General features: G+C 52.8%; 1 protein-coding gene across 20 annotated transcripts in view; it reads right to left on the bottom strand.

Annotated features, from left to right (window-relative positions):
* Nucleotides 1-1,088: 1,088 nt before the first annotated feature.
* The window catches only part of LOC105483405 (mitotic arrest deficient 1 like 1), a 419,765-nt gene continuing 399,405 nt past the window's right edge, over nt 1,089-21,448 (bottom strand). For all 20 annotated transcript variants that reach the window (XM_011744271.2, XM_071095438.1, XM_011744266.2 and 17 more), the window contains one exon: nt 1,089-1,501. In XM_011744271.2, coding sequence (XP_011742573.2) covers nt 1,343-1,501 — 159 coding nt within the window. In that variant the 3' untranslated portion in view covers nt 1,089-1,342. The remainder of the gene's footprint in view (nt 1,502-21,448) is intronic.

Genomic DNA, 21,448 nt, shown 5'->3' with positions numbered 1-21,448 from the left:
CTGTGGAGGCTGGTGGAGTGTTCTAATGGTGGGCGGGGGGTGCCGGGAGTGGGGTTTGTGGAGATGGTGGAGTGTTCTAATGGTGGGTGGGGGGTGCTGGGAGTGGGGTCTGTGGAGGCTGGTGGAGTGTTCTAATGGTGGGCGGGGGGGGGGCCGGGAGTGGGGTCTGTGGAGGCTGGTGGAGTGTTCTAATGGTGGGCGGGGGGTGCCGGGAGTGGGGTCTGTGGAGCTGGTGGAGTGTTCTAATGGTGGGCGGGGGGTGCTGGGAGTGGGGTCTGTGGAGGCTGGTGGAGTGTTCTAATGGTGGGTGGGGGGTGCTGCGAGTGGAAAGTAGGGGGTGAGGCGGGGATAGCAGAGCTGGAGCTGCCTCGCCCTGGAGGAGTCTGGGTGGAGGCGGCAGCCCTGGGCATGGCCCTGGCCCCCAGTTCGCAGGCAGGAGGCAGGGGCCACCCTCCCCGGTCCTTCCTCCCCTGGCCCCTGCCTCAGGTCTCCCTCGTCTCAGCAGCGGCGTCTCTGCAGCGAGGCCGTTCCCCTGGCTGCACCGGCTCCCCTCTGCTGGGCTCAGACAGGGGCACCTGTACCTCTAAGGCCGGGGCTGCCGAGCCGAGTGGAGGGGACTCGCTCTCCAGCCTCGAGGGCCAGGTGCTCCATCTGCCCTGTGGGGTGGAGTCACCACACGCCCCTGGCTTTGGTGCTGCCAGCCGGGTCCAGGCCCTCCCTTGGCCCTGGAGTGACGGGCACAGAGGGCAGTCTCCCCTCGATGCGCCCTTATCTGTGAAGACAGTCCCCCCAACCCCTGTGCCTCCGTCCGGGTTCCATCAGCAAAGGGAAGCCCCGGAGCTGGGGCCTGGCCTCGAGGCAGAGCTGGAAGCTGCTAAGCGGAGGAGCCTCAGCCCATGGTGGTGGGGAGGGCACCCCGGCCACCCTTGGTCCCAGCTGCCACCTGTGTGCTGGCTGTGCATTCCCTGAGTGGAGATGCCTGACCCCCACAACGCTGGGCTACGGCTGGTGGTGTGCTGACAGAGGTCCTTCCGCTCCTCCCTCCCACCCTGCTAGGGCTAGGCCACAGACACACAGGGTGGGTGGACTGTCTGGGGGAGAAGACTTTATTTCACAAGGTGAGGAACCTGGGCTGGCAGCCGACGCCCGCACACCAGGCTCCAGGACACACAGTGTCTGCACGTGGGGAGGGTGCTGGCCGCCCCAGCAGAAGTCTGACGTAGGTCTCGGCGTGTCTGTCAGTCATACCGCTGCTGCGGGGCTGGAGAGGCAGGACATGCACCCAGCCTGTGGCTGGCGGGGCAGGGGACCCGCAGGTCTGGCTGAGCGGAGCGGCTGCAGGCTAGGCCACGGTCTGGCGGCTGAAGAGCTCGAGGGTGAGCGAGCTGAGGAAGGCGGGGATGCTGTCCTGGCGTCGCAGGTGCACTTCGATGAGCTCGCCCACGGTGTGCGAGAACTCCGTCTCCAGCAGCTGCATCTTGGAGCCCGAGGGGCTGGTGGCCTGTGGGGCAGGTAAGAGACAGGACAGCGGTCAGCCTGGCAGGCCTCTCTCCCTCTCCCCTCCCTCCCTACACAGCCCCTCCAGCCATGGGGGCTTCCCTTGGCCTGAGGACCTGGACAGGGGTAGATGTGTCCTTAACCCTGCCAGGCCTTATTCCAGGTCACCTAAAGGGACTGAATTAACCCAGGGCAGGGTCTCTGTCGTCTACACTGTTATGTGCACAGGCAGCTGGGGGTCCCAGGCATTGCGGGGTGTGCCCACCCAAGGCGCTGCTGCCTCGCCCCTTCCTCCTCCGCCTGGGGGGCTCCAGCACCTGTCTGTGCACCTGTGACTGGCCCCAGTGCCACTCTCCACTGAGGCTGGAAGACCCCACGCCCTGGGCAAGTCCCGCAATGCCTTCCAGACTGCCTGGGGCCCCACAACCTAGGTTTCCCCACTTGTGAGGGGCTGCTGGGGCCAGGCGGGGTCTGGCTCTGTGGGTTCTGCAGCCCAGAGGGCAGCCTCCTGTAACTGGAGAACGGGCAAGGAGGAGATGGCCTGGTGACCAGGAGCTTCCAGACAGCACGGCAGGTGCCAGGGGACACAGGGCAGGACCTACAGGGTTCAGGTCACGCAGCAGGTCTGAGTGAGCTGCTGTGCCACCATCCTGGGCTGTGGGGAGTGGACAGAGGCCCTTCTGAGCAGGGACTCGGTCATCTCTCTCCCTCCCCAGCTGCCCCCGAGAGCCAGCCCCACCCCAGTCGGCACAGGGCAGAGGGCTCTGGCATGGACCCACTTCCCACTCTGGAGACCACAGCAGAGATGCCGCAGGTGGGAGGGGACACACCTGTGACACACACACTCCCAAACACGGGGAGACCCCTGCTTCCCAAGCCAGGGTGCTCGGTCTCCAGACAGCTCTCACCAGGAACGACTTCTTGCTGATGCCCAAATCTGCCCAGGTGCCTGCTGGCTGGTTCTGCCCCAGTGGGCACCCAGGCCCCGACTGTCCACAGGGCTGGCAGGTGTCCCACACAGCCCCAGGTCAGGCAGGACACAAACCCAGCCCACCAGAAAGCTCCCTCTCAAACCACGTCCCTGAAAAGTCCCGAACCCAGAATATGCCCGAACTCCCACAACTCCACCATAAAGAGGACAGGGCCCAACTAAGGGGCCCTTGAACATCTTTCCAGAGAAGAGCCACACACGGCCAACGAGCTCATGCCAGGATGCCGGGCACCGGGGAAATGTGAACCGCACTGAGCGAGACACGGACCCGCCTCACGCCGATGGCCACAGAGAGCAAACAGCACAAGCTGCTGGGTGGAGGGGAATCCGACCCTCCGCGTGGCTGGTGGGGGCGTGTGTGGGGCGGCCCCTGCAAACAGCTGGCGGCTCCTCAAAGAGCTGAACGCAGAGTCCATGGGCCCAGCACGTGCCCGCGTGCCCAGCCAGGGAGTCTGAGCGCTGATGTCCCCGGCAACACGATCCCATCCCTAACAGATGGGAAGTGGAACCAGCCCTCAACCGTCGGAGAGAGAAAACCGGGTTTACCCGTCAACACTGCTTCATACAGCTGAACTCTGAGACATGCTGCCACGCGGGTAAACCCCCAAAACATGCCCAGCCAGACACAAAGACGAGTCGGCACAACTCCACGCCTAGGGGATGTCCTGGAGGGGCACATCGGGGCTCAGGGCCGGTGGAAAGGCGCCACGGTTAAGACTGTGGTAGCGGCTGCACACTGGATGTGCCAGGAAGAACGGAACGGTAGACTTGAGGGTGAGCCGCATGTGTGTGCATCAGAGCTCAGGAAGCTCTTGTAAAGCACTCCTCTGGCAGGCAGCCCTCTGGGAACCCTCCCCAGGAGCCACAGGGCGGCCTGGCTGCACCCAGCTTCGTCCTGGCAGCTCCCTGTCCACCGGGACCTGAGCTGGGCCCGGCCCTGATGGTGGAGCCGCCCCCCGCTCCACCTTGCTGCCTGGCCTGTTCCTGCACCTCCTGTTTCTCAGGAGCCGTCCCCCGCCCTCCCCCTGTTCCTGCTGCCTTAATACATTTGGCCTTGTCATAGTTCAACACAAACCATTTTTAAACAAAAACAAGAGAAACCACTCTGACCTTTTACTGAGAAAATCCTTTCATTTCTGCCTTCTGCTCTTGATTCTGAATTTCTCCCCCTAAATGTCAGAGGTGCTGATTCTCCTGCAGCTGCCGGGCAGGGGTGGGAGGCAATGTGGGAAGAAGTCTCCTTAGCCGGCACCTTCGCCCTCCTCCCAACCCGGGGCTGGCAACCTGGCTGGGCCTGCAGCACTGAGGTACAGACTCCGGCCAGGCTGGACCGAAGAACAGCTGTTCTCCAGGTACCCACCTTCCCTGGCCCTCAGAGGCTGGCAGGCTTTGGGAGCCTGGCCGTTCTTTTCTAAAAATATATATATTTTTTAGAGACAAGTCTCACTGTCATCCAGGCTGGAGTGCAGTGGCATGATCATGGTTCACTGCAGCCTCGAACTCCTGGGCTCAAGTGACCCCCCCCCTCAGCCTCCTGAGCAGCTGGAATTACAGGCATGTGCCATCACACCTGGCTAATTTTTAAATTTTTTTTTTAGAGACAGACTTCAGCTTTGTTGCCCAGGCTTGTCCCAAACTCCTGTCTTGATGTGAGCCTCCTGCCTCAGTTTCCCACGAGGTGAGGATTACAGGCATGAGCTCTGATCATTCTTTATTTGAAACAGGTGCACCCTGCCAGTGTCAGCGAGACAGCTGCTCCCAATGGTAGGCCGGGTCGCCCACCCACGGCTCCTACAGCACCTCCTCTCTGCTGGCCTCAAGTGGCTCTGGAAGAATGATGCCCTAAGATTCCGTACTGCCCTCCAGGTTAGGGCGGGGGTGGACGGGGACAGGCAGGAGTGACCAGTACTACTCTCCTAGCTCAAGCCCCACACAAAGGCAGACCCAGTGTTTGCAAAACACCAGCCCCCCGCGAACAAGTCAAACCGCCCTGCAGCCCACCTCTGACTCCGTTTCCCCCAGCGTACCCGGTCTGCACTGGGAGGGGCCGCCCCACCTCTGACTCCGTTTCCCCCAGTGTACCCGGTCTGCACTAGGAGGGGCTGCCCCACCTCTGGCTCCGTTTCCCCCAGAGTACCCCGTCTGCATTGGGAGGGGCTGCCCCACTGACTCTGTTTCCCCCAGCGTACCCGGTCTGCACTGGGAGGGGCCGCCTCACTGACTCCGTTTCCCCCAGCATACCCGGCTGCACTGGGAGGGGCCGCCCCACCTCTGACTCTGTTTCCCCCAGCGTACCCGGCTGCATTGGGAGGGGCCGCCTCAGTCTGACACCCTCAGCGGCACTCTGGCATTAGCAGGACCTGCTGAATGAGTGGCACCCGGCCCATCCATCTCTGCTCAGCCCTCTGCCATGTTCAAATATCACACAGTCCCCAGGTACCTCGTAAATCACTGTAATTAGGGGCTGCTCACTTAAAATTAGAGCGCAATTTTTTAAAAAGCAAATTGCCAGTGAGACACGTTGGCTGTGGCTGGAAATATTTATGGGGCGGCCTGCTTGCTGGCTGTGGCTTCCTCTCCCTTCTGTCTGGCCGGCCCGAGCTGCCACCTGTCTAGTCGGCACATACAGCGGCCGTGTGGCTGGCGGGTGCCCTGGGGGAGACTGAGACACTCACTCTTAATGAAGACACTCTCAGTGTCCATTGTGGCCACTGCACTCCAGCCCAGACCCTGACTGGCCTGGCCTGGGGCTCACCTGCCCCTCTGGAAGCAGAGCGGGCCTGCCCTGGAGGGTCGGGGGCCTCTGCAGCTTGTCTGTGGAACACGTGGGCCGGGAAGTGCATGCCCGGCCTCCATTCCAGCTCTGCCACGTGAGCAGGTCTCTGTGCAGTGCTCATACAGTGACCGGGGCTGCGGGGCCTTACTAAGCGCTGGTCCTACCATCCCCTGAGCTGAGCCCCGTGGTGTCCCACGGGGCACGGACAACAGACACGGAGTGAGGGAGGAGTGCGGGCTGACGAGGCACTTGGAGAGCAGAGACAGCGCCTCTCTCCACACACCACCAACCGCAGGATGTGGTGGGGCTCGGAGGCCAAGGGGGAGGTATGCAGGATTCCTGTCGAGAGCAAGACTCCCTGCGGCTGAGGGTCCAAGAGCAACTCCACGAACAGGGAAACTCGAGGGGAGGAAGCTAGAGACGGAATGAAAGAAGCCCTGAGTCCTGGCTCAAACAAGCAAAGCTGAAATAATGCATTAAAATGAGAAAACATGCAGGAAATGGAAACGATGCTACTTTGAGATACTGGGAAGTTATGTGAATCCTGTTCATCTGTGGGGTGGCATGAAGAGGTGGAGGCCACACCAGTGGACATCAAAACCAGAAACCAGTCAGCGAAAACAGGAAAACTGGGTAAGTGCCTGGAAATTAAACAGCACACTTCGAAGTAATCCACGACTCAAATGGGATGCCTCGAAGGAAATAAAAAAGAACAGAATGGAAACAAGAATACAGCATAATAAAATTTGCCGGATGCACCCAAGGCAGTGCTTAGAGGGAAACTGACAGCACTCAATGCCTCTATCAGAAAAGAAGAAAGATCTCAAATCAATTCTCTAAATTCCTACTTTAAGAAACGAAGGCCAAAACAAGCCTGAAGCAGGAGAAGGAAATAAAAGTAGGAATGAATGGGAAAACAAAAGACAGTTCTTAAAACCAAAAACTGGTTCTTTAAAAAATAGCAATAAGGCCGGCCAGGAGCAGGGGCTTATGCCTGTAATCTTTGCACTTTGGGAGGCCAAGGTGAGAGGATTGCTTGAGCCCTGGAGTTTGAGAACAGCCTGGACAACACAGTGAGATCCCATCTCTACAATCAATCAGCCAGGTGTGGTGGCATGCACCTGTAGCCCCAGCTATTCGGGATCACTTGGGCCTAGGAGTTTGAGGCTGTAGTGAGCTGTGATCACACCACTGCACTCCAGCCTGGGCAACAGAGTGAGACCCTGTCTCAAAATTTTTTTAAAAAGACCAACAACAGTAAAATTGATAAACCCCTAGCAAAACTGCCAAAGATTAAAAAGAGAAGAGTGAAATGACCAATATCAGAAATGAAATGGAAGTATTATAATAGATCCAGAAGCTATTAAAATAACAATAAAAAATATGACAACGAAATCTGGTGCTCATAAAGAACTGGACGGATTCCTGGAGAACCACAGACTACCAAAACGTGCCAAGATAAAATAGACAGCCTCGGTAGTCCTATAACCATTAAATAAATCAAGTTTGTTGTAATTAAAATGCTACTCAGAATCTCCAGTCCCAGATGGTTTCACTGGACAGTTTTACTGAACATTAAATATGAATTAATACCAATTTTACACAATCCCTTTTCAGTTAACAAAAGACAGGGAAACACCTTTCCACTATTAACCTTGTACTGAAACCAACAAGGATAGTGCGCACACACGCAGAAAAATGAGTCTCTCGTGAACTTGGATGCAAAAATACTCAACAAATACTAACAAATGGAATCCAGTAATATACAAAAAAGAGTATCACACCCTGACCAAGTAAGATTCAGTCGAGGTGTAAAACAAAGGCTAGTTCAAATTTGAAAATCAATCAATGTTATCTGCCCTATCAACAGGCTAAAGAAAAACAATGCTATGATCCCGTTGACACAAAGCGTTTGACAACATTTAATCTCCATTCCTGAAGGGAACTCTTGCAAAGCAGGAATCAAGGCAAAGTCCTCCACAAAGAACCCTCAGCTCACACTGCTTCGCGGAAGAGCCTGGCTGCCTTCCCTCGTTCGGTCAGCGGGGAGCTGGCTTACCCGACTCATCCTCAACCCAGCACAAGAGCCCCTCACACCAGGGCATGAAGGTAAGAAAAGGAAAACAGCAGCGCAGGGACTGGAAAAGAAACGAACTGTCCCTACTCGCAAATGACGTGACGGCCCACATAGAAAACCCTGAGCAATCTGCAGAAAACTCCTCAAACACTAAGTGAGTTCACGAAGGTTGCAGGAAATAAGATGAACATGCAAAAATCAACCACATTTCTATAAAGCAATTGCAAACCAGTGAAAAGCAAAATTAAAAGGCAATACCATTTACAGAACATCTTACATACTTGGGTATAAATCTAACAAAAACTTGCACCGTGTCTGCAGAAAGTCAGGAAATACTGATGAAAGGAATCAAAAGAATGTTTGCATAAATAGATACAATGTTTATGAACTGGAAGACTCAACATAGTAAATACATCAATGTTTCCAAACTTGATCTTTGGTTTTAATGTAATTGCTATCTAAACCTCAGTATAAATATATATTTTTGAAACAGGGTCTTATTCTGTCACCCGGGCTGCAGTGCAGTGGTGCGGTCTTGGCTCACTGCAGCCTCAAGCAATCTTCCTGCCTCAATGTCCCAAGTGGCTGGAACTACAGGTGCGCACCACCACTCATGGCTGTTTTTTGTAGAGATGGGGTCTCCCTATATTGCCCAGGCTGGTCTCGAACTCCTGGGCTCAGGCAATCCTCCTGTCTTGGCTTCCCCAAGTGTTGGGATTATAGGCATGAGCCACCATGCCTGGCCAGCATGATTTTTTTTTGTTTTTTGGTAGAGATATATAAGATTATTCTAAAATTTATACGGAAAGCAATTCCGAAAAAGAAGAGTGAAGGAACTGCCCTTCCTGATGTTGAGAACTGTACAGCTACAGCACAGCGTTACACGGCTCCTACGTCAGACAGACACGGCTGGGGCAGCGCTGGAGGGGAGATGTGGAGACCAGTGGAACAGAACAGAGGAACCTGAAACAGACCCACAGACACGTCCAGGCCACTTTCTAACAAAGAATATTATACCGTGACCACGTGGGACTTAGTTTAGGTGTACACGGCTAGTTTGGTATTTGAAAAATCAACGTAATCTGCTCTATCAACAGGTTAAAGAGCAAACAACAAATGATCCTATTAATTGATACAGAAAAGTCACAAAAGAGTCACAAAGGCGCTTCAGTGGAGGAAGGACAGTCTTGTCTTTGCTACAGCTGGTGCCAGAGCAGCTGGACATACGTAGTTAAAAAAAATTCTTTTTGACTGAAACCTCACACCTCATATAAAATTTAACTCAAACTGTATCATGAACTTACGTGTAAAACACATAATTATTTTAAAAAAGAAATCTTCAGGATCTGGATGAGGCAGAGCTCTGAGACTCAACACCAAAGCACGATCCATAGAATAAAATTAAAATGGATAAATGGGCCTCACCAAAACTTTAGGAAATTGCACAGTGAAAGAGCCTGTGAAGCAGATAAAAGGACAAGCTACACGACAGGGTGCCAGCGTCTCCCTGCCTATCTCTCCCGGGACGCCACGGCCACGGGGGACCCCGGCTCCTGGAGGGGCCAGTGCACAGAACCCAGAGGGGTGACTGCAGTGTCTTAACCCCGAGAGGGATTCCTGCCTGTGCCCCGGCCCCACAGGGCAAGGCCGACATCTGTCTTGCTTCTCTCTTTTCCCAGGACAGACCTCACTGGGCTGGAGACTGGCCTGGGCACAGAGGCCACTGTAGCATCAGGGGCCATCGTGAGGACACAGAGGCCAAGGCTGTGGCATCAGGGGCCATCGTGAGGACAGAGAGGCTGGGGCTGTGGCATCAGGGTTCATCGTGAGGACAGAGCACCCAGGCATTCTTAGACACATCCCTGCTCCCACTGGCCTTCCTGGGAGAAGCACCCCCTTGTTCCAGATGAGAAGCTGCAGCTGCTGGGCCAGGGGACGCATGAACATTCCATGGTCAGATCTACAAGCGCCATGCGCCTAACTGGACACAGCTCCAGGCGCCTGCTTCCCTGAAGCCCAGTCCTCCTGTCCTTGGTGCTGCAAGCTCCGCTCCCGAGCAGGGCTGTGTGTGGGGAGAGGACAGGAGCCCTCGGGGGAAGTTATGCTGGGGGCCCATTTGTCAGGGGAGGGAGGGCAGGAAGCAAGGTCCATGAGGATGGGGTACCCTGCAGCTGGGTCCTGACCCGGGGCTGCTCCCTCTCCTGGGCATAGACACTGCAGGCAAACAGCAGGCAGTCAGCCTGCCACCACCTCCCAGCCGCCACCACACGCCCTCGACAGACCTTCCAGATAAACGGCTCCATCCTGACTTGAGCACTGCTGGCCCCAACGCCTCCTCTCTTACTCCACCTGCTTGTGTGGGCCTCGGGGCAGAGCTGCCGGCATCGGGGGCTTTCACACCCACCAGACCTAGCTTCTAACCTCGGCTTGGCCACCAGGAAGCTGCGTGACCCTGGGCACATGGAAACGCCTCTCTGAGCCCAGTCTGCAAACTGGGCACGGCCGAGAAGACTAACCAAGTCAGGTGCGTAAAATCACCGGGCTCGGGGGAGACGCTGAGCACAGTGGGATGAGGAAACCCTGTGCCCACATGACCCCAGGCCACGAGGACGGCGGCTGCCCCGTGCCCTGGCACCACCGGATGGCCTCTACTGGAAAATGAGCTGCTCCCGGCCTCATCCCCACCTCACTGAAGCGGGACTGGTTGTCTGCCAGGCCCCGCAGCCCCCAGGCTTCCCACAAAGGCTCCCCCACCAGGACCCGCGGGAGAGGAGATGGACGTGCCTGGCTGGCCTCTGCCAGGGCAGCTGCAGGTCCCTGTGAACCTTGCTTGTAGAAGACACCTGCTCTCAAAGCCAGGCAAGGAGAGATTTTTTTTGTCTTGAGGCTGTAAGGAAATCAACGTGTTTTCAGCTTCAAAAGACGCTCTGGGCTTCTCAAGTTGAGAATCTGACGCATCCCAGGCACTTTCATGCACACGTGGGGCGAGCCGGGGAGAAGACTCAGCTGCGTCCACTGAGAGTCAGCCTTGAACTTCAGGGGTGAGAAACCCTGCAAGTTCACACTGCGACACGACACACACACCCACACACAGTGCAAAAGGACCCTTAGAAAATCATCAAAATGCTAACGGCGGTTAACTCGGAGTGTTGGCATGGAAAGTGACTCATGGTTCTCTGCATTTTCCAGATTTTTCTATATGCTGCATATTTGTAATTAGGAAAAAAGTATATCTAAGTTATATCTGCAAGGGCGGAATAGCTTTGAGACAGGCCGATGAGCACTATGGACACACGCAAGCACCAATCCTTACCCACCTGGCCTGCAACCCTCGGGCGTCTTGCCCGGGCCCCTGTCTGCCCGTCTGCCTGGAGCATCTCCGGACACTCTGTGGGAAGCCCCCCGTGGGCTGCTGAGGCCGATGCTGCCTGCCCACCTGCCCCAGATGTCCTGGGGTGCCACGCTGGCGTCATGGCTGGCATCTTGGCTGGTGGCACCACAGACACCGGGCGTGGGTCACAGCGCGAGCTCAGCCAGCTGGTGGGGGTTGGGTGGCGCTGGTCAGGTGGCCACAGCAGAGCCTACTGAGGCCACCACAGGGCTGCTGCTGAGGTGTGAGACACAGGCCCACGCCCCTCGGCACCCAGTGGCCAGGGCACCCAGGTTGGGCTTGTGCAAATCCCAGGTGGGGCACAGCTCTGTCTGTCCACGGGTCTTTGCGGTGCCCATCTGAGCGCCTGTGAACAGTACTGGGCAGTCTCACTGTGCACACGGCTCTGCATGAGCCTCCACGGCCAGGGCCGCCCTCGCTCCCCTTAAGAGTCTCAGGGGCTTGGCCGGGCGCGGTGGCTCAAGCCTGTAATCCCAGCACTTTGGGAGGCTGAGGCGGGCGGATCACAAGGTCAGGAGATCGAGACCACAGTGAAACCCCGTCTCTACTAAAAATACAAAAAATTAGCTGGGCGCGGTGGCGGGCGCCTGTAGTCCCAGCTACTCAGGAGGCTGAGGCAGGAGAATGGCGGGAACCCGGGAGGCGGAGCTTGCAGTGAGCCGAGATCGCGCCACTGCACTCCAGCCTGGGCAACAGCATGAGACTCCGTCTCAAAAAAAAAAAAAAAAAAAAAAAAAAAAAAGAGTCTCAGGGGCTGAAGGCCTTGGACCACGGCGTCAGGGTCCAGAGGTGATAGACCTGGGTAATGTGTGCCCTCACCCCTGCAGGTGCTGCTGGGGGTTAGAGGTCAGCACGGTCCCGGCCCCGGGGTTAGAGGTCAGTGTGGTCCACGCCCCGGGGTTACAGGTCCCCGCCCCGGGGTTAGAGGTCAGCGCGGTCCCCGCCCCTGGGTTAGAGGTCAGCACGGTCCCCGCCCCCGGGTTAGAGGTCAGCGCGGTCCCGGCCCCGGGGTTAGAGGTCAGTGTGGTCCACGCCCCGGGGTTACAGGTCCCCGCCCCGGGGTTAGAGGTCAGTGTGGTCCTGGCCCCAGGGTTAGAGGTCAGTGCAGTCCCCGCCCCGGAGTTAGAGGTCAGCGCAGTCCTCGCCCCTGGGTAAGAGGTCAGCGCAGTCCCGGCCCTGGGGTTAGAGGTCAGCACGGTCCCCGCCCCGGGGTTAGAGGTCAGCGCGGTCCATGTCCCGGGGTTACAGGTCCCTACCCCGGGGTTAGAGGTCAGCGTGGTCCCGGCCCGGTTTCATGACTTGGCGGCAGTGATCTGTATCCCACAGGTCGGGAGTGATAACGTCGACTGTGCTGAGCCTGCCGGGTGCAGCATGAAAGTGGCTGGTGCTACCGTGGTCTACACAATGTTAGACCGGGATACCGAGGACCCCTGGCAGCCTCACACGTCACAGCGGGGCTCTGCACAGGAGTCTGTGCCTGCTGCACATCCATGGCCCGAGGGTGACTGCGGAGCAGCAGCCACCACTGCGTCCTGATAGTCACTGCCTGGCTTGTCTCTGCTCTCAGGAGGGAGACAGCAAGCTTCCCGCCTCTGGTCTGTTACCTCCGCCGAGGGACTCCTCCTCCAGGCTGGCCACAGGACTTGTTCTAGCCCAAGCCTGACTCCCCTGCTCACGGCCTCACTCCCTCATGGATGCCCATGACCGGCCCAGCCCCACCCTGCACATGTCCCCTGGCCCCTGGCCCAGCCCAGCTCAGCTCCTCAGAGCTCCTGGTCCGGAGGTCCAGGTTTGACCCTGGACACCCTGCTGTGTGGCCCTCAGCTCCCAAATCTCTCTGCACCCCTGTCCCTACGGTGCCCCTCCGGAGGCGATTAAGCCGGGCCCAAAGGAGGCCTCGCAGATGCTGCCACGCGAGCACCGCGCCCAGGGCCTGGCGGCAACTGGGTCAGGACAGCTTGGACAGAACGCCGAGAACAAATGTCCCAGCATGAAGTTCCAAAGAACGGAAGCTGGCAAAAAGCGTGTCCGGCACGGGGAAAATAGCTCAGCCAATTATTCCTGCCTAATTGTACCGAGGAAAGCATCTAAATACTGCCTGTGCTAATTATACCAGCGTTATTGGGGTTTATCTTCCCCGCGAGGGTGACCTTTCCTTCAAGAGTGACTGGCGGGGCGGGCAAGGCCAGGCACCCCAGCAGTCGCAGAAAAATCCCAAACCAACAATTATTATTATTATTATTCTATTTATACAGCTCCCCCTCGCACACAGGCGCTCTGCTTTAGAGCCACACACAGCTGCTCCTGCAGCCGCAGCCGGAGGGCAGTGGAGGGAGTGGGGCGCCGGCGCAGGGTGGGGTGGCCTGCGCAGCCCCTGCTGTGAGTGGCATCTGCCACAGGGGACTACAAGGGCCGTAGAAGGGCATGGAAGCCACAGGGATGAGTTAGAGGAGGTGGCGGGGATGGAGAAGGAGGGAGAGGGGGCTGAGTGTGGGTTAAAAGACAGGGACTGGCCCCGAGGGCAGCAGGAGCACAGAGCACAGTGAAGGTTAAGGGAAGAGGGCACACGGCGGGCAGGCGGGACGGGTACTCAGCTCAGGCACGCGGGTGAGGAGGGAGGAGCTGCAGCACTGCCGGCGCCCAGTGGCTCCCTGGGCCCCACCTGGGTGTGGGCTCCTCCCCTCCTGAGCCCAGCCTGGGTGTGGGGTCCTCCTCTCCTGAGCCCAGGCTAGACAGCACCGCCCCTTCCAGCTGTAGCCGAATGAGGAGGAGAGGAGAGGACATCAGTGGCCCCTGCGCCTTCTCACCTCCCGCCCAGGCAAGGCCCACGCCGCTGGGGGTGATGTTTCGAGGAGTGCCAGGCTTAGGGCAATGTGATACTGGGGATGTGGTGTGGGGAGGGCTGGAGATGCAGGCCCGCCCTCCTGGAAGGCTGCCCCTCTTATCTGCTATGGGCCCCGGGGCCCATCAGTTTGTCTCTGAGCTGAAGTTTCCTGAAGTTTCCTGAATGTAAAATGGAGACAAAATGTCTATTTTCCCATCTCAGAGGGCTGCTGGCAGCATCTGGCCGAGACAGAGCCACACGGACAGATGCACCTGCCATCTGAAACAGCCAGAATATGAGGCATAAAATGTGAAACAACAGTTTTCATTCAGGAAGGGTGGCGGGCCCTGAGAGACGGGGTGAGCCCGGGGAGACTGATCACGGCCCAGGCAGGGCCGAGTTCCCTGGAGTGCTCAGTGAGAGGCTGAGAAAACCTGGAGCATCAGAGAGAAAAAACCAGAAAACGGCACCTGAAGCTCACACCGGGCTGAAGCAGCGCCTGTCTCCAGCAGCCTTGCGGGAAAGCCTGAGAACTAGGAGGCTCCGGGGCACAGCACTGAGATGGGCACCCCTCAGCAAGGGGAGGTGTGAGCCCCAGACAGACGGATGCTGCCCTGCGCCCACCTCACACTTCCTGAACCAAGACCCAGAGGACCAGGCTGTTTCCAAGTACCTGAACTGTGTCTCCGAACAGAGCTCACGAATATTTACAGGAACACACATGCGCACGTGCATGCACAGGCACGTGCACACACACACGCACACACACCCTCGCAGCACCCAACAAAGAGAAAATCAGCCGAGTGAAACCAACCTAGGGCTGACCTGACGTCAGAAGCGGCAGATCACATTTAAGTCACTGTAACTTTGCTCCATATGCCCAAAAAGCTAAGGACAGACATAAAAGCGACCAAAAAGAGCCAAATTGACCTTCTAAGGATGAAGACAACAAGGGTGGGGGGGCTGGGCGCGGTGGCTCAAGCCTGTAATCCCAGCACTTTGGGAGGCCGAGACGGGCGGATCACGAGGTCAGGAGATCGAGACCATCCTGGCTAACATGGTGAAACCCCGTCTCTACTAAAAAATACAAAAAACTAGCCGGGCGAGGTGGCGGGCGCCTGTAGTCCCAGCTACTCGGGAGGCTGAGGCAGGAGAATGGCGTGAACCCGGGAGGCGGAGCTTGCAGTGAGCCGAGATTGCGCCACTGCACTCCAGCCTGGGTGACAGAGCCAGACTCCGTCTCAAAAAAAAAAAAAAAAAAAAAAACAAGGGTGGGGGACGGATCCACGCCAGGTCAGATATCGTGGAAGCAAGATCAGTGAACCTGCAGATACACCACGGAAACCGTCTGAGATGAAACCGATGAGAAAAAGAAAGGAAAGTGCATACAAACAACAAGGAAAAAACAGATAAATATAAAGCAGCAGCACACTGGGTGTGGGCTGTGGGGTGACGTCACGTGGCCTGACGCACATGGGGCGGGAGTCCCGGAGGTGGGCTGGTGGCACTTTTGAAATGGCTCCACCTCCAGGCATCACCCGCAGTAGCACCAGCCGTTCCGTGTGACTTACAGCTGATGGAAAGTGTGGCGCAAGTGCTGGCTGTCCCCTCTGCAATTGTGCCACGGCAGCCGTGACTTCTGTGGATCCCACCCTGGTTCTTGGAGCTCTGACATGCCAGCTGCTGTGGGTGAGCTGCCTATGTGGCAAGGAGCTGCCGTAGGAACCAAGCCTGGCAGCCCAACCACAGATGAGAAACAGAATCCTTCTGACAGCCACATGGGTGCACCTGGACGTGGGACCTTCCCCAGCAGAGCCAAGAGGACTGTGGCTGGGGAGATCCCTGAGCAGACAGCCAGCTCAGCCACACTTGGACTCCTGACCTCAGAAGCCACAAGCCACTGAGTTCTGCAGCAATGTTATTCAAGGACTGGTCACTAATGGTGGGCACAGGGAAAGAGTCTTGAAAAAGTAATGGCCTCATTTTTCTGAAATGTGTGGAAAAGTGTAAACTGAGAGATCTGAGAAGTTCAAAGAACCCCAACCACCACCAAAAAAAAAAAAAAAAAAAAAAAAAAAAGGGAAAAACGACATCAAAGTACATCATAATCAAACTGCTCAAAACCAGTAGTACAGACGAAATCTTAAAAGCAGTCAGAGGAAGAAAAGACAATTGACCTACAGAGGAACGACGACAAGGATGACAGCAGACTTCTCGGAGGAAACACTGGAATTAAGAAGACAGTGAGATCACCTCTGTAAAGTACAGAGGGACAAAGAACAGCCCAGAATTCTCCACCCAGTGGAAATATCTCCTCCCAAATAAAGACTTCTTCAGGTGTGCAATTAAAATATCCAAAAGCAGCTGATTCACACTGCAAGAATATTAAACAAAGCTCTTCAGACAGAAGGAAAATGAGGATGCAAACAGGGGCTTACATAGCAGGCCGGGCGCGGTGGCTCACGCCTGTAATCCCAGCACTGTGGGAGGCCAAGGCGGGTGGATCACCTGAGGTCAGGAGTTCAAGACCAGCCTTGTCAACATGGTGAAACCCTGTTTCTACTAAAAATACACAAATTGGCCAGGCGTGGTGGCACATCCTGTAATTACAGCTACTTGAGAGGCTGAGGCAGGAGAATCGCTTTAACCCGGGAGGTGGAGGTTGCAGTGAGCCGAGATCGCGCCACTGCACTCCAGCCTGGGGCGACAGAGGGGGACTCTGTCTCAAAAAATAAATAAAAATAAAAACAATCATGGGCCTACACAAGAAGAAGGAAGAACACCCCTACTCCTTCCATGAATGAGGGGTGGGAGCTGCATGTGCAGACATACACAACATTTACAACTATTTTTTTATTTACATATCTTTCAAACATAACTGACTAACCAGAAACAAAAACAAAGTATTGTGGGGTTTATCATGTGCATAAATAAAACATATTACAAGCAGAGGACTAAGGCAGGAAGGAGAAGACTGGAAGTACGTGACTGTCAGGTTCTCACACTACACGTAAGGTGGTGTTGCATCATTTAAGGGTAAGTGTGTTAAGTTAAAAGATCTACACCCTAAATCCTAACACAACCTGTCAGAAATACAGTTAACAAATCAAAAAAGGAGACACAGGAACTCCAAGAAAGGCAGAAAAAGAGGGAAGAAAAAGGAACAAAAGGACAGACAGGACAGACAGAAAACAAGTAACAAGATGATAGACTTATCTAATCAAAGTAGTAATCAAGTTAAACGTAAATGGCCTAAACACCCTAGTAAAAAGGCAGAGATTGTCAGATTTCACGCTCAGCTATATCCTGCTTTTAAGAAGTACATTTTAACTTGAAGACATAGTAGATTAACAGTAACGTAAAGCAGATAGGGCACACTCACAGAAGCCAATTCACCCTGCGTTCAGGTGGCCACACCTCGCTTCTTCCCACGCTGCTTTACTGTGCTTCACAGATGCCGCATTTTTCACATGTTTAAAGTCTGTGTCTGGCAAGTCTGTCAGCACTATTTTTCCAAAAGCATGAATTTGCTTCATGTCTGTGTCACATATATATCCAACTTTTTCATTATTAATATATCTGTTATGGTAGTCTGTCATCTGTGATCTTTGATATCACCATTTTAATTGTTTCAGAGCGCCACAAACAGTGCCCATAAGATAGCAAACTTAACTGATAAATGTGCGTGTGGGCCAGGTGTGGTGGCTCAAGCCTGTAATCCCAGCACTTTGGGAGGCCGAGACGGGCGGATCACGAGGTCAGGAGATCAAGACCATCCTGGCTAACACGGTGAAACCCCGTCTCTACTAAAAAATACAAAAACAAAAACTAGCCGGGCGAGGTGGCGGGCGCCTGTAGTCCCAGCTACTTGGGAGGCTGAGGCAGGAGAATGGCGTAAACCCGGGAGGTGGAGCTTGCAGTGAGCTGAGATCCAGCCACTGCACTCCAGCCCGGGCGACAGAGCGAGACTCCGTCTCAAAAAAAAAAAAAAAAAAAAAAAAAAGTGCATGTGCTCTCACTACTCTGCTGACCGGTTGGCTGTCCCCCATCTCTCTCCTTCTCCGGGGGCCTCCCCATTCCCTGAGACACAACCATCATTGAAACCAGGCCTGTTAATAACCCTAGAATGGCGTCTAGGCATTCAGTGAAAGAAGACTCACGTGTCTCTCACGTTAAATCACAAGCTAGAGATAATTAAGTGTAATGAGGAAGGCATGTTGACAACTGAGACAGGCCAAAAGCTAGGTCTCTTGCACCAAACAGCTAGCCAGCAAGGGAGAAGTTCATAAAGGAAATCACAAGGGCTGTTCTAATGAACACGTGAATGATAAGAAAGCAGAACAGCCTTACTGCTAATATGGAGATTTTCAGGATGGTAAGTGAGCCTTTGGGGCCCTTATGAACGGTGCTGAGTCTTCTCTCTCTCTGCTCTAACAGCGGAACAACAAAGCCTGGATGACAGCACATTTGTTCAGATGCAGCAGGGTGCACTGAATATTTTAAGCCCACTGTTGAGACCTCCTGCTCAGAAAACAAAACTCCTTTCAAAACATTATTGCTCACTGACAATGCAACTAGTTACTGGGCTCTGATGGAGATGCTGGAGACTAACGTTGTTTCTATGACTGCTAACACAGCATCCATCCTGCAGCCCCTAGATCAAGCAACAACTGACTTTGAAGTGTTATTATTTAAGAAATACATTTTGTAAGGCTATAGTTGTCACAGGTAGTGATTCCTCTAATGCATCTGGCCAAAGTCAACTGAAAACCTTCTTGAAAGGAGTCGTCATTCTAGATGCCATTACGAACATTAGTGATTTACAGGAGGAGGTCAAAGTATCACCATTAACAGGAGTTTGCAGAAGCTGGTTCCAGCCTTCATGGATGACTTGGTTCAAGAAGATGTCAGTGGAGGAAGATGGACAGATGTGGTGAAAATAGCAAGAGAACTAGAATTAGAAGCAGAGCCTTAAGATGTGACTAAATTGCTGCAATCTCATGATCAAGCTTGAATGGATGAGGAACCGCTTCTTATGAATGACCAAAGAAAGTGGCTTCTTGAGTTGGAATCTGCTCCTGGTGAAAATACTGTGAACATTGTTGAAAAATGACAGCCAAGTACATAAACTTGGTTGATAAAGTAGTTTGAGGGGTTGAGAGGATTGGCTCCAAGATTGAAAGAAGTTCTACTGTAGGCAAAATGGCATTAGAGAGCATTGCATGCTACAGAGAAATCTTTCATGAAAGGAAGAGTCAATGTGGCCAGCTTCATAGGTGTTTTTTATTAATATTTTGAGATGGAGTCATGCTCTGTTGCCCAGGCTGGAGTGCAAGGGTGGGATCTCAGCTCACTGCAACCTACACCTCCCAGGTTCAAGCGATTCTTGTGCCTCAACCTCCCAAGTAGCTGGGATTACAGGTACATGCCACCATACCTGACTAATTTTTGTATTTGTAGTAGAGACGGGGTTTCACCATGTTGGCCAGGCTGGTCTTGAACTCCTGGCCTCAAGTGATCCACTTGCCTTGGCCCCCCAAAGTGCTGGGATTACATGTGTGAGTTGGTGTTTTTAAGAAACTGTCACCCCAACCTTCAGCAACCACCACCCTGATCAGTCAGCAGCCATCACCATGAAAGCAAGAACCTGCACCAGCAAAGAGATTACAACTGGCTAAAGGTTCGGGTGATCATTAGCACTTTTTTAGCAATAAAGTATTTTTAAAATCAGGACATGTACATGGTTTTTTAAAGACATAATGCTATTGTACCCTTGATGGACTACAGTACAGGATAAACAGAACTTTCGTATGTGCTGGGAAACAAAATTCATGGGACTCGCTTGATTGTGATATTAGCTTAATCACAGTGGTCCGGAACCAAATCCATGATATATCCAAGGTTACTCATTGATAGTGCAACTCTGTATCAGACAAAGATTTCAGAGCAAAGAATATTACGAGCAATAAAGGTCATTTCATAATGATAAAAGGGTTATATATGAAACAAAAACTGGAATGCAAGAAGGAATAGAGAAACCTGTAATTATAGTCAGAGGTGTCAATATTCTCCTATCAATAATTGATAGAACAGGAAGACAGAAAATTAGCAAGGATATAGAAGCTTTGCAAACATTATTAAAAATGTCAGCTACGTGACATCAATATAGCACATTCCAGTGGGACACAGGATACACACAGATTTCAAGTACACACACAACATTTACCAAGGCAGTAACATTCTGGATGGACCTTAAAACAAATTTCAAGAAATGTGGCCGGATCCAGTGGCTCACGCCTGTAATCCCAGAACTTTGGGAGGCCAAGGCAGGTGGATCAGATCAGGAGTTTGAGACAGCCTGGCCTGGTGAAAACCTGTCTCTACTAAAAATACAAAAATTAGCCGAGTGTGGTGGCACATGCCTGTAATCCCAGTTACTTGGGAGGCTGAGGTAGGAGGCAGGAGAATCACTTGAACCGGGAAGGCAGAGGTTGCAGTGAGCCGAGATTGTGCCACTGCACTCCAGCCTGGGTGACAGAACGAGACTCCGTTTCCAAAAAAAGTAAAAGGATTCAGACCGTTCTGAGAATGTTCACTGACTACAATGAAATTAAATGAGAAATTAGTAACAGATGGTATCTGTAGATTTTCAAAAAATGTGGAAACTAACACACATCCAAATAACCCATAGATCAAAGAAGAAAAAAAAAGGGAGATTAGTAAGTGATTTGAACTGAATGAAAATAAAAACAAAATATCAGAATTTGTGGGATGCCACTAAAGCAGAAACTAGGGGGAAACTTATAGCACTGAATGTCCACATTAAAAAAAGAAGAAAGGTCTCAAATCAGAGACTTCAGCTCTGCCCTTTAAGAACTAAAGAAGGGCAAATTAGACAAAGTAAGCAGAAGAAAGAAAATAAAGATCAAAGCAACAATTGGTGAAAGAAAACAAAAAAGCAGTAGAAATAATAAAACCAAAAGCTGTTTCTAGCCAGACTGACCTGGAATAAAAGAGAAGAGACAAATTACTAACATCAGGAACAAGAAGGGTGACAGCACTACAGATCCTACAGATGTTAAAAAGATAGTAAGAGAAATTATGAATAACTTTATGCCAATACCTTTGAAAACAGATAAAATGGACAAACTTCTGAAGATACAAACTACTAAAGCTCACCACAAAATAAAAAGATAATGTGAATAACCCTATGTCTATCAAGACATTGATGTGTAGCTAAAACCTCACGAAGAAAACTTCAAGGTTCAATGGGTTTGCTGATGAATTGTATCAACCATTTAAAGAAGAAAATATCAATTCTACATTAACTCTTTTTTTCCAGTTTGTTTTAATCAAGAATTCCACATGAACTCTTTTAAGAAAATTGAAGAGGAGGAATGCTTTCCAACTCACTCTGTGAGACCAGCATTACTATGATATACAAATCAGAAGACATTACAAGCCCACCCCAAAACTATGGAACAACCCTAAGGAATATTTATGCAAAACTTCAAAACAAAATGGTTAGCAATTCACATCCCGTAACATATAAAAAGGATAATGTATTATGACTAAATGGGGTTTATCCTAAGAATACAAGGTTGGTTTAACCCTAGAAAATCAAAGTAATTCCATATATTAACAAAGTACAAAAGGAAAACCATATGATCAACTCAATAAATGCAGAAAAAGCATCTGATCAAACCCAACAGGCATTCCTCCAAAAAAAAAAAAAAAAAAAAAAGAAAAGAAAAATTCTCAGCAAACTAGGATTAGAAGAGAACTTCCTCAGCCTGAGAAAGGGTATCTATGAATGACGTACAGAGAATACCACACTTAATGGCTAAAGATTGGATGCTTTTCCCTCAGATCTGAAACAGGACAAGGATGTT

The sequence above is a fragment of the Macaca nemestrina genome, chromosome 4, assembly GCF_043159975.1.
Source record: "Macaca nemestrina isolate mMacNem1 chromosome 4, mMacNem.hap1, whole genome shotgun sequence".
NCBI lineage: Eukaryota > Metazoa > Chordata > Mammalia > Primates > Cercopithecidae > Macaca > Macaca nemestrina.
This window is presented reverse-complemented; position numbering and strand designations above follow the sequence as displayed.